General features: G+C 46.7%; 2 protein-coding genes across 2 annotated transcripts; one reads left to right on the top strand and one right to left on the bottom strand.

Annotated features, from left to right (window-relative positions):
• The first annotated feature begins 6,861 nt into the window (after window positions 1-6,861).
• On the top strand, window positions 6,862-11,767 carry LOC4352684 (extra-large guanine nucleotide-binding protein 1). Its single transcript, XM_015764836.3, has 8 exons — window positions 6,862-8,125; window positions 9,112-9,249; window positions 9,319-9,423; window positions 9,510-9,686; window positions 9,881-10,058; window positions 10,232-10,479; window positions 10,632-10,798; window positions 10,924-11,767. The coding sequence occupies exons 1-8, from the start codon at window positions 7,046-7,048 to the stop codon at window positions 11,519-11,521; spliced, it is 2,691 nt and encodes an 896-aa protein (XP_015620322.1). The 5' UTR covers window positions 6,862-7,045; the 3' UTR covers window positions 11,522-11,767.
• Window positions 11,768-11,921: 154 nt separating this feature from the next.
• Window positions 11,922-12,492, bottom strand: LOC4352683 (uncharacterized). The gene has a single exon (XM_015764837.3). The coding sequence runs from the start codon at window positions 12,425-12,427 to the stop codon at window positions 12,134-12,136; it is 294 nt and encodes a 97-aa protein (XP_015620323.2). The 5' UTR covers window positions 12,428-12,492; the 3' UTR covers window positions 11,922-12,133.
• Between the last annotated feature and the right edge of the window lie 619 nt (window positions 12,493-13,111).

Raw genomic sequence — 13,111 nt, 5'->3', positions numbered from 1 at the left:
CGACAGCAGCAGCATATGTTCAGATGATGATCGAGTGAAGACGACCAAGGAGCGAAAGGAGATGAGCAGGCAGCTTTCAAGCTACATCATCTATCTTGTCTTCAACTGCGGCGTGATGTGCTTACTAGCAAGTCCCAGATTGTACATGACAAAGCTCAAGTTGAAATCACCAAATATATTTCGTCATTAGCTGCAGGTCAAGGTAACAACCCAGATGAGAAGGTTGCTGTTGTGACGAAGCTTCTTCTTGAAGGTGGCAACAACAACGATGATGCTGATGGTGAAGATCCGTCAGCACCTACACTGTAACTGCCCAAAAGAAAACGAAAGCTGCTATCCAAATGACTTCGGAAATATGTAAAATACCTCCTTTTTGGTATGCTTTTCTAGATTTTCAGCGCATTGAAAAGTGCCTGGCCATGCATTCCACTTGACTTGAGCCTAAGAATATGTACTACTCAATGTGTGCCGAAAGGGTAAGTTATTAAAAAAATCACCAAATCCTGCAACAAAGCTTCTCTGAACTGGGTACATGCTAATATTCATAGATGAATTTGATACAACAGTTGAATCTAGTTTGAATGAAATTCACAATTTAGCGAGGAAGAGGAAGGAAATAGTGCGGGGAGAGAGAAATGATGATGATTCTGTTAAAGGATAGGTAGGGTGTATGATAGTGTGTCAAGGATATTTTGGTCATTCCACATTGTACTCATCTCATATTAGCCCTAAGGGCCAACTCAATAGATCAACTCTTCATTCCCCAAATTCCCCCCCCCCCCAAATTGTGGCAGATTCTACAAGGAAAAAGAGACAACGGTACTTGGTCAGGGAGCATCTCTCTTATTAATAGATTGTTGTGCGTTGCAACGGGATATTTGGTTACTAGGAGCTACTACCTACATCCCAAAATATAAATGAGATACATTCTATGATTACGAATCTAGACATGATCTAGACATAAAGCATACTCATGTTTAGATCCGTAGTCTTAGGATATGTTCTATCTAATCCTAGTTTTTATATTTTGGGACGGATGAAGTATTCTGTATTTTATTGGTCCAAATGAGTCGAGTTAAGTAAAAACATTTGATACAACTTTTTTTAAATCGTTTGCTATTTTTTCGTTACTCCTTTTTTTTCTATTTTTCTCACATGTGACAGGTGGCAGTGATAGTGCATTGCACATGATTTGTGGAAGAAGGGGTCGGGGAGAATTAGTAAGTTGACATAGCTTAAGGGTTAGCGCCAATAATCGTAGAGGTGACTCCCTCGGCCAGGCCCACCTTTCTTCCTCCTCCTCCTCTCTTCTCTCATCCAAACAAAACATGCCTCTCTCTCCTCACCTCCCAAAATCTCGTGAAATCATGGCCAAATCGAAGGTTTATGATGTGGATTTTGCGTGGAACTCGAATTGCAAGGTGTGCTCCATCAAAAACTACTGTTTTGTTCCCTAGTTTTCACTGTTGATTCCTGTAGGTTTGGCCAAAATCTAGCAAGGATAATGTGGATGACATGGGAATATTGTAGTGCGTAACTGTTATTTGTTGAGATTGGAATACATGGAGGTGGTTCCATGACGAGGATATAGACAATTGTTTGTGTCTTAAGTACTCCATTTGTTCCATATTATAAGTTGTTTTAACTGTTTTTCTAGTTAAACTTATTTAAGTTTGATCAACAAACTTTAGCAATTTTAACATAAAACAAATATATTGTCAATATATAATCAATGCTAGATTTAATAAAACTAATTTGGTGTTTTACATGTTGCTAAATTATTTTTTTTATAAATTTGGTTACTTGAAAAAAATTGACTTGAGGAAAAACTAAAACGACATATAATACAGTATGAACTTAGGGAGTACGTGTTTCGTTGGATCCTTAAGTCTTACTATGTGCCGTAAGCCTAGGAAAATTATGCCAAGAGTACAACCTTTTTGGCCTATTAGTAATTGATTAGTCCAGGTTGAAAATTAAGCTCTAGCCTATCCACTTCCTGATCTGAACCCTGAAAATTCTCTGCACTCACAATACTGATGGTTAGTGATTTCACTACTAGAAAAGGCATTTTTCTCAACGTAGGGGTCTCATTTTCGCAGGCGGACATAACTTTTAAAGCCAAATGACCGCCTACAAAAATATAAATCGGGGTGAAATGGTCGGTCCGCCTACGAAAATCTATTTTCGCAGGCGGACCACTTTTCGTAGGCGACGCTTAAGTGGTCCGCTTGCGAAAATAGACTTCAATATAAATAGACTTAGGGAAGGGTTGATTTTTTCAAAGTCTCCAGGCTCCACCCATGGCCGGCCTCTCTCCCCACACCTCACGCCTCCTCCTCTCCCCTCACGCCGCCTCCTCTCCCCTCCCCTCACCCCTCCTTTCCCTGGCCGCCGGAGGGGGAGCGACGGCGGCCACGGCGCGGGGTGGCGTGGAAGGCGGCGGGGCGGCGTGATATGACCATGGCTACTATAGATACAACCGTCGTTCACATCAAGATCAAGCCGTCCAAGTTCTGCAATCCAGTTCGGCCACCTGCAACAGTATCGACTTCAAACGGCCGCCAAATATGCATGCGATCTCCATTTTTGGGTCCATGAGTACTTGATGGAAAGCTATCGGAGTCATCTTTCCAATGGATCCAGCTTCATCACCAAATTCCATCCCAGTCGGCCGAAATCACAAAAAGAAGGTGCTGCGTCACCTATAATGGGCCTATGGGCTTGTAACTTCGTATGGGACCCCGGCCCAAGTGGGGCCCAAGTGGGGTACGCCCCAACCAGGTGGAGCACGACCCTAGGGTTCCCTTAGGTCGTCCTCCCACCTCCTTAAATAGTTAGGTACCCCTTTAGAGTTTCTTGGGTTTTGATAGATTAAAGTTTAGCCATTGCTACTTGCTTGCAGCGCGCGTGTCGGCTAGACCGTCCGTCTGCTTGTTCTTCGGAACCCCAACTTATCATTTGTATTAAATTTCTATGTGCAATATCAGATTGCTTTTATCTTGTTCTTGTTTGTTTCTTCGATTTGCTTGCAGGAATAGGGTTGATCTGCACCGGCAAGATCAACAACCCACGGAGAGGTGTATAGATCGCTAAGGCGCAACACAACGTCTCGTACGGTTGTAGTCGGGTCGTCAACGTGTCTCCCAAATCGTAGTTATCTCAACTCACCGAAAGATCGGGCCAACAACAGTATTGAGTGTCGAGAGGAACTCAGGGTTCATCACGGCGCGGCGTCCGGCTAGCGGTGCGGCGTACGGCTGGCCGGAGGAGGGAGGGGGGAGGCTGGCGAGGGTGGCGGCGGCGGCGACGACGACTGGTCGGGGCGGCGGCGACGACGACGCGCGGGGCGGCGGCGGCGGCTCCCCTCCCCCCTCCCTCCTAGATCTGGCCGGAGGAGGGAGGGGGGAGGCCGGCGGCGGCGACCACGAGGCGCGGGGCGGCGGCGGCGGCGACGACGATGCGCGGGGCGGCGGCGGCGGCTCCCCTCCCCTCCTCCCTCCCAGATCTGGCCAGAGGAGGGAGGGGGGAGGCCGGCGGCGGCGAATACGGCGTGGGGCGGTGAATCCCCTCCCCTCCCCTCCCAGATCCGGCCGGCGGAGGGCGGCAGCGGTGAGGCGCGTGGCGGCGTCGGCGAGCCGCCGCCGCGATTTTTTTTTTGATCGTTTCATGGATTTTCGCAGGCGGGCTATTGCCCCGACTGCGAAAATCGTTGATTTTCACCGTCGTTGTGTTACAAGCGGTCCAACCCTCCGCATGCAAAAATCATTTTTGTCCGCCTACGAAAATACTTTTTTTTAGTAGTGTATTAATACTGCATGCTAATACTAGATAATAGCAAGATTGTTGTTTGCTTGGTGCTTTATTAATGATACAAAGCGAAGCAAGTGTGTCCACTTTAGTAATTAAGATGGAACTCATCATCTGCCTATATATATAGATAGCTAGCTGATAGAACTTAATGTTCTGGTTGGAAAAAAAGTTCAGGCCTGTCTGCAACTTCTTGGCGCATCAGCAACCATGTAAATCTGCAAGGAAATCAATCCTGATGTGTGACTAGCTAGCTGGAAACATATGTCAACGAAATCATCACATCGTTTTCAGCACAATCATATGCTGAATTTGCCATACATGTGTGGTTTATAACCAGTTCTTTGTTTTTATCATGTGTCTCGATCTGCCGCATAATGGGCTTTGTTAACTGGCAGTGCCTTCCAGTTTCAAACAAACAGGTAAAACAAATCTGCATGCGTTTTCATGTCTGAAATCAACTTCTGTATTACGAACCAGTTGTTTCTGGCTGATGACTTGTAGTAGCTACCAAACAACTTTGGAAATTTTCAAAAATCAAAGAGCAGAGGAGGTCCAGAATTTGGTAGCAACATATACGTATGGCCAATTCAGACTGGGTATATATATATATATATATATATATATATATATATGTGTGTGTGTGTGTGTGTGTGTGTGTTTTTTTGTGTTTGTGTGTGTGTGTGTGTGTGTGTGTGTGTGTGTGTGTGTGTGTGTGTGTGTGTGTGTGTGTGTGTGTGTGTGTGTGTGTGTGTGCGCGCGCGCGCGCGCAGCTGACATGTGGGTCCCACGTACTTTTTTTTGCTGACTAGGATGCCACGTCAGCAAAATCGGACAAAAATACTGCCGAAGAACCTCCCGTGAACGGTTTTAGTGAGTTTAGGGGTGAACATTTCTAGTATTAGTATTGTGGTTGAGGGACCTCAGAAAAACTTGCTGGTAAGTTGAGGGAACTCCGGTGAACTTATTCCTTCTACCAATCACACAGGCCACACGAGTACAGAATCCAGGGCCCACAAGGCCAGGCCAGCCCAGAAGAGAGGACAGAATCTCTCTCCCACCAAAAAAGGAACCCATCCAGGCCCACCCAACTCCTGTGTTAGTGTAGCCCCGTGACTACCCTGCGGGGCCCACCAGCGCCCACCGGATCAGGGAGTCGTGTGGGGCCCACCTGTCATCCTGAGGGCTTCACCTACGCGCTGCCGATTCCGCGTATCCCCGATCTGTCCGTCTCTCCTGGTCGGACCAACGGTCACACTCTCCACTTGCAAAAAAAAAAAAAAAAAAAAAATCCTACGCCAAAAAACCCATCACTGCAGCTGGGCCCCACCGGCAGCGGGGGTTGGACGGGCCCCACCTGCCAGCGGCACGGACGTACTCCTCCGTAGGCTGGTTGGTCCGGTGTTGGTTGTGTGTGTGAGAGTCAGGTCAGTCTTGTGCGGGGCCCACCTGGAAGATTCGCCGGGCGGTGGGGCCCACCGGTCAATTCCTCTGTGTGTCAAGTGATCCTCTCTCTCCTACTCGTGGAGAGCTCGTGCTGGGCGTGGACGCGGTCCATGGAAAAACCCGGGAGTACAGCACAGTGCTTTCAATTTTTATACTAGAAAAATTAAAAAAGAACAGCATAAAAGTGAGCAAAAGAATAAAGAGCGAAAAGTGTCACTACCGTACTACTTCTATATATTTTTATAAGTGGCTGTTACTCTCACAACTAAAAATAGTCACGTTAAACGTACATGTCAATATATTTATGTTTTCGTATGTAAGAGTAAAGAGTATATGGTGGTTATGCAAGTGGTTTTATTGGAAAAATTAGTTGTGGTCTAGTCAACTAGCGTGACAAGATTTGGGTGGGGTAGACGAGTGCATGAAACCGATAAAATAGCAGAGTAACTAGAAATTTCTTTTCCATACAATACGTAATCTTACATCGCAAGGCATACTTTTTATATTTTAATGTATTAAAATACGTGGAGCACATGTATGTACTATGTAGCGAGGTATTTAAGACTTTAAGTATACAATTTAACAATGTGGTATGACATAAGAAATGCACTAAGCAACCTAATTTGAGTATTTCCTTGGGCGGATTAGTTCCACCAGACCATTACTAATCAATCACATATATCTATGCAAACGTCAATGTGTTGCCAATAATAAATTGGTATAATTACTCACTCTCAAAATTTAAGATATGTTAGCTTGGTGAGAGATACTCACTTTGAATTATTTAGAATTCATAACTGTAACATTCCATTCACGGAGTCTCTAGCTGGCAACTTGTACGCCGATCTTTTTATCAGTAATTTATCAATGTACTAAGACATGTTTTACAACTAAACAAATACAACTTTTTAGGGCCCCTTTGAATCACATGAATGAAAAAAATGGAGGAATAGAAAAAATATAGGATTTTGATAGGAATGCAAGTGTAAAACTGAGGATTGCAAAAACACAGGAAAAACATATAAATGACTATTTGATTGGGTCATAGGAAAAACATAGGAATTTGAGGAGAGATAAAGACTCAAAAGATTCTTTCCATGAGGTTCTACCTCATGTTAAATTTCCTCCGAAACTTGCATGGGAAGAGGCATTCCATAGGAATTTCATAGGATTCTATAGGATATATTCCTTTAATTCAAATGGCTATATAGGAAAAATTTCTATAGGAATAAAATCCTCTAAAATTCCTATGAATTTCGTTTGAATCAAAGGGCCCTTAACGCGATCATGTAACAATGTATCTAAGCCTATAGTTATCTTAAAAGTAAAATAAATTGACAAAGCAGCAGATAAACCAGACACAAAAGACCTAGTAGTAGCACAAGCGTAACAACCACATTCATGATTCCTCCATATTTGAACTTTGAACCGGGAGAGTATTTTGACCTGTATACAGTCAGAGATGTACACTACTCCAGTATAACAGTACTAGTACACTACACCGAGAAGAAACACGAAGAAAGATCACCCAGTCCAACCCATGGACACGGTGCAGCGAGCGCAAAAGCAAAGCGGGTCACCTCCCCCACGACGCCACCACGCTGCCCTCCTCCCCTTTCGTCTCCACCCCCCCTCCTCCCCCTCCCTCGCGCATGCTCCAAAAAAGGTGAAGCTCTCTCCCTCCTCCACCTTTCCCCTCCCCCCTCCTCGCCTAGGGTTTCCCACCCCCACCATGCCTCACCCCCCCCGAACCCTAACCCTAACCCTAACCTAGCCTAGTGCGGCGACCATGGCGGCGGCGGGGGAGTACTCGTTCGCGGCGGAGTACGACGGCCCGCCGCTGCCCTACTCGCTGCCGCGCGCCATCCCGCTCGACCTGTCGCGGATCCCGCTCGCCTCGCTCTCGTCCCCCACCTCGCCACCGCCACCCACGGCGCCGCCGCTCCCCGTCGTGCGCCCCCTCACGCCCTCCTCCCTCTGCTCCGCCATCCACGGCCACCGCGCCGGGGTTTCCTCCGCTGCTGCTGGTGCCGCCGCGGCGCAGTCGTCGTCATCGTCGTCCTCCGCTGCCGCCTCCGCCTCCGCGGGTGGTGGTGGTGGGGTTGCTGGGGCAGCGGCGGTGGATTCACCCACCTCCGTCATCGAGAACCACCACGCGGCTCTCCACCACTCCGCCGAGCTCCCGTCGACGCCCTCCGACGACGACGAGAACGCGGATGAGGACGACTACGATGGACGCAGGGCGGGTGCGCCGCCGCCGCCGCTGTTGAAGTCCCACCACCAGCCCATGGTCACCTTCGCGGAGACCAGCGGCTCCCTCCTCCAATCCTCGGAAGACGACGACGACGACGAGGAGGATGAGGAGGAAGACGAGGAATACGGCGAGGACGCCATGCCCGTGCGATCGAGCGGCTCCCTCTCCCCCGCGCACTGGAGGGGAGCCTCCAAATCCCGTGGTTGCTTCAGATGCGGGAAAGGGGGCAGCTTCTGGGCCCGCGGGGACAAGGAGGCTTGCCTCGCCTGCGGCGCGCGGTACTGCGGTGGTTGCTTGCTCCGGGCGATGGGGTCCATGCCGGAGGGGCGCAAGTGCCTGGACTGCATAGGGCGGCCGGTGGCCGAGTCAAAGCGGGATTCGCTGGGGAGAGGCTCACGTGTGCTGCGGCGGCTGCTCAGCGCCACGGAGGTGGAGCTTGTCATGAGGAGCGAGCGGGAATGCGCCGCCAACCAGCTGCGACCGGAGGACGTGTATGTGAATGGCACCAAGCTGTCGCCGGAGGAGCTCGTCATGCTGCAGGGGTGCCAGTGCCCTCCTTCTAAGCTCCGGCCGGGGTTCTATTGGTACGACAAGGTTTCCGGCTTCTGGGGAAAGGTAACTGCCTGTAAAGATTTGATCTTTTTGGTGCTTGCTTGCCGACACATTTGATTGAAGCGCGTAATGCAGTAGTTTGATGTTAAAATTATTTTTAGGTAATTGAATTTAGTATGTGGTAAATATAGTTGGTAAGCAACAGATCGATAAATTCTTAAGAGATCTTTAGGAGAGTTAGCTGTTGTGTGGCTATTATTGAATTGCACAGTTAATGATGTTATTCCCATGTGTATAATTTGAAGAGCTGTGTTTTTTATGGTTTGAAAATGAGCACTAAATTATCATATTTGAAGTGAAAGATTCCTTGTATGCGGTCTAGGGTTTTCCATTTTCTGAACTACGACTAGATGATAATTTACTTTATTTTGACATATATGCTTTTGCCTAGATTGAAATGATTAGGATGTATATATTTATTTGGAACCAACACATGGTCTGGAGGGATAGTGCTGCTGAGCTTGATATTGTGGAATTTTTTGGTGTACTACTATATATTTGTAAAACTGATTATGACATCTCTGATTAATTGGCACAATTAGAGCTTTGAATGATTTATCGAAGTCTTAGGAATCTGGGTGGATAGTATAGTATGAAACAAATGAGAAGTTAGTACTTCTGAGCATGTTGTTTTAGATCAGCAGAATATTGCACATCTAGGCTGGCACCTGACGTGTATGATATTATATGGAAACTAACTACGCAGAATCTTTCTTGAAGTACCAACATGATGGCATGGCTTAGATGGATGACCATAGTCTGTGCATGTACAAAGTAATTAAATCATAACACATCATAGATTGTTTCGGTGTCTGGCTGCTTTCGTTTAGGTAGGCTTGGGCTTTATAAGGAAAATTAATGGCAAGAAAATTCTGCATGATGCAGCTGGCTTGATTGTTCCTACAAATATTTACTGTAGTAGTCTACAGCTCTGGTTAATAATTAATTACTCATTATTAATTACACACTTTTCTTGGAAAATATTTCAGGAGGGTCACAAGCCCCATTGCATAATAAGCCCAAATCTAAATGTTGGAGGCGCTCTAGATCAAAAGGCCAGCAACGGGAACACTGGGATCTTGATAAACGGCCGCGAGATTACGAAATCTGAGCTGCAAATGCTTAAGGTTTGAAGCAATATACTGGTACCTAATTTTGTAATTCATGTGTTTTATCTCTAACCTTTTACATTTCAGTTGGCAGGAGTTCAATGTGCTGGAAAACCTCACTTTTGGGTGAATGCTGATGGGACTTACCAAGAGGAAGGACAAAAAACAGTTAAAGGCAAGATTTGGGATAAGGTAATTCTGGGATTCATCTTGTAGTTGCCCTGTAATTCGTCAGAGGAAACTAACCAAAGTTACATATGTTCTGCATTCCTTGGCAGCCTATTGTGAAGCTGCTTAGTCCTGTCCTATCACTGCCAACGCCTAACAAAGCAAATAATCAATGCGGTGAAGAGCCAGTGAATGTGGTAAATCGACCCATCCCTGACTACTTGGAGCAAAGGACCATTCAGAAGCTCCTGTTGGTTGGATCAGGGACAAACACCATACTCAAGCAGGTACAAATATATTGATGTGTTTATGTAGATAAGTTGATCACTGAATTAGCATCACCATCCAATTACCTTTATTTACCTTGGAGTATTAAAGGCAAGATTCACTTCACACGAACAGAAGGACTTAGTTTTATGGTTCGCTGCCTGTTGTTTGCAATATCAATATAGCAACTGATCTTGAATCCATCAAACCTTAGGCCAAGTTCTTGTACAAGAGCAGACCATTTTCTGTAGAGGAGTGTGAAGATCTCAGACTTATCATACAAAGTAACATATACAACTACCTTGGTATACTACTTGAAGGGCGTGAAAGATTTGAAGAGGAAGCTATAGCTGACAGAAGAACTACCTGCCAAAGTGATCCTTCTAGCTCTGGTATGACAGTCGTATTATTATGTTCTTTTGGCTATCCACCTTAATTCTTTGCTGCATAAATTCACATATTTATATCAGCAGGAGACTTGCAATTGTTTGATTTTAGTGAAACATATAGACTGCTAGCCTCTTCCACAGACCATCTAGAATTTATTTTTGTGTTTCTTTTGCAGGCCATTGTGAACCAGAGCTTTGTAATGACATTACTGAGTACTATATTGCTCCACGCCTGAAAGCATTCTCTGATTGGATTCTAAAAGCTATGGCCATAGGTAATCTTGAAGACATTTTCCCTGCAGCTAGTCGTGAATATGCACCAATGGTTGAGGAACTATGGAAAGATCCTGCTATTCAAGCTACATATAACCGGAGAAGTGAACTGCCATTCCTTCCATCTGCTGCTAGTTATTTCCTTGACAAGGTACTATTGTTGTTCCATTGTTGTTTGAACACTTGACCTCGGTTGATGCACTGTTTCTACATCTGTTTCATGTCAGATGGCAGTGTCTAAGTAGTGCTGAGTCATATAATTACAATTGCTCATTCTTTAACATTGTTATTTGGGATGATCAGGCTGTTGATATTTCCCGAACGGAATATGAGCTCTCTGATATGGATATCCTTTACGCTGATGGGATAACATCCTCAGATGGGTTAGCATCTACAGATTTCTCCTTCCCACAACTGGCTTTGGACGGGCGGGGTTTTGATGAGCCAGATCCACAAGACACTTTGCTAAGGTCTGTTCTTAAGTCACTGAAAAGGGCATGGTAGTCTAAATAACCTGTGTTTCTAGTCTTTCTGTAACTTTCATCTTTGTTAATGATAACAGTATGAACAATGAAACATTTTGTTCTATTTTCAGGTACCAACTAATAAGAATAAACAACAAAGGATTGCATGAGAACTGTAAATGGCTGCAAATGTTCGATGATGTGAGGCTTGTTATCTTCTGTGTTGCGGTCAGCGACTATGATGAGTACTACGAGGATGCAAACGGCAATGTTGTGAACAAGATGATGGAGACCAGGCAGCTATTTGAGAGCATTGCCCTTCATCCGATATTTGAGCAGATGGATTTCCTTCTACTTCTCACCAAGTTTGATATCCTAGAGCAGAAGATCGGCAAATCTCCTTTAACATCATGCGACTGGTTCAGCGACTTCACTCCCCTGGTAAGCCGCAATCTGATCAACGGCACCAGCAAAAGCTCGCGGGGCAGCTCCACTGGCTCGACATTGGCGCAGATGGCGGGTCACTACATTGCGGTGAAGTTCAAGAGCGTATTCCAGTCGTTCACGGAGCGGAAACTCTACGTGTCCTACGTGAACGCCCTGGACCAGGAGTCGGTCCGCTCCGCGATCCGCTATGGAAGGGAGATCATCAAGTGGGAAGACGAGAAGCCCGTGTTTGGGTCCAGCGAGACGACATACAGCGAGGAGCCGAGCTCCTACTCTCACTGACCCCTCCTCCCTCAACAACATTTGCTTTTGAGGTGTAAATAGCTGTGAATGCATTTGCTCTCCCAGCAACCTTTTTTCCTTTTAGAGTTTTCTCATTTTTTCCCCTTTTGTTGCCTAGCAAGATCATCGGCTTGTATGGTTGTTTAGTTGTTTACAAGTAGGGTGAGATGCAAGAGGTCTGCCTGATTCTGATTCTTGTATGTATGGAATTATAATCTTTAAATTAACATGGTGCTGATTCTTGTACTTCAGTTTGTGCCTCGTGCCAAATCCCTAGAACATTTCCCCCAAAATCAAACTGATCCAATTCTGTAATTTTCCTGAATCTCAAATCAGGACTGAACGAAAAACTGCAAATTTTCCTTCACATCAATTTGAAAGCTGGAAACGAGGAAAGAGATGGGTAGGAAAAATACTGCATTCTTATTTTTTATTTACACATGAGAGTGAACTGAAGCAAGTAGTAGCAGCAGCGACAAGTCAAATATATACAGCGTGGCTTGCCATTTCCTCCCGGGGATACGCGTCATCGTCTACTACTCTTCTCTTTACAAACGCGTCTATGACGTCACGATTAGCTCGGGGGCGCGCCATGGGTGACGTCACGGACGATCAGCTGGGCGCGAAGTGGTCGAGGAGGAGGAAGACGGTGGTGTCGGACATGGCGCCGCCGCACGCGCCGACGTCTCCCTCCTCTTTCCTCCTCCTCGTCTCCACGCCGAGGGCGGCGCCGGCGCCGGCGACCCCCTTCTTCTCGTCTGCCTCATCTCCCCTCTGCCGCCGCCGCCGCTGGTCTGTGCTCACCATGGCCTGCCACTTCCCCTGCAGCGCGGCGGAGAGCTCGCCGAGCCACTCGCCGCCGGCGGCATGCAGCCCACCGGACGCCGTCGCCGTCGCCGAAGACATGGTTGACTTGATGCGAATTAAGCTGAGAGAGAAATCGCAAATGCTGCAAGTGATGGATCGATCCTGGCTAGCTCGCGCCATGGGTCTCCCTTTATATAGCGCGCCAAGCCAAGATGAAGACGAAGCTGGAAATGGATTGGATCGATTGAATCGGATTGGTGCGGGGCCCACGCGGCCGGCCTGACGGGGCAAACAGTTGGCGCGCTCGCGGGTTTGGGGGCTCTCATGACAAGATCGAGCAGCAGCTGACTTGTATACTGGTGGCGCGCCGCGTCGCGCCATCGCCGTCGCCGTCGCCGTCACGGAAGAAGACGAGGCGTGTGCCAGTTGTTGGACAGGTCGGATGGATCGTCTTGGCGTCCTCCGCCGCCTCCTTCTTTCTTGGTCGTCGTGGAAACCGAAACCGGCGGCGGCGCCGCAGGAAGATCTACCGGCGTGTCTTGTTGCGTGCCGACGAGGCGGCGGCGAACTTATCTTCTTCAGTTCTTCCTCCTCCCGTTGCCGGTGGTCGGTTTGCTATGGCTGGACAAGGATATACTCTCCACATCCCTAAATATTTAATACCGTTGACTTTTTTAAAATCTCCATGTCTCTAAATATTTAACACCGTTGACTTTTTTAAAATTAACAATTCGTTTTTATTAAAATGTTTTTTTCTATAAATAATATTTAAAAAATTTTAAA

The sequence above is a fragment of the Oryza sativa genome, chromosome 12, assembly GCF_034140825.1.
Source record: "Oryza sativa Japonica Group chromosome 12, ASM3414082v1".
NCBI classification, from domain to species: Eukaryota; Viridiplantae; Streptophyta; class Magnoliopsida; order Poales; family Poaceae; genus Oryza; species Oryza sativa.
The sequence above is the reverse complement of the archived record's forward strand: the minus strand, read 5'-3'. Positions and strand labels throughout refer to the sequence as shown.

Coding starts and splice junctions, on each gene's coding strand:
- LOC4352684 (XM_015764836.3), top strand. CDS start 7,046: ATGGCGGCGGCGGGGGAGTACTCGTTCGCGGCGGAGTACGACGGCCCG. Junction 9,250..9,318: donor CTGAGCTGCAAATGCTTAAG/GTTTGAAGCAAT, acceptor TTTACATTTCAG/TTGGCAGGAGTTCAATGTGC. Junction 9,424..9,509: donor AAGGCAAGATTTGGGATAAG/GTAATTCTGGGA, acceptor ATTCCTTGGCAG/CCTATTGTGAAGCTGCTTAG.
- LOC4352683 (XM_015764837.3), bottom strand. CDS start 12,427: ATGTCTTCGGCGACGGCGACGGCGTCCGGTGGGCTGCATGCCGCCGGC.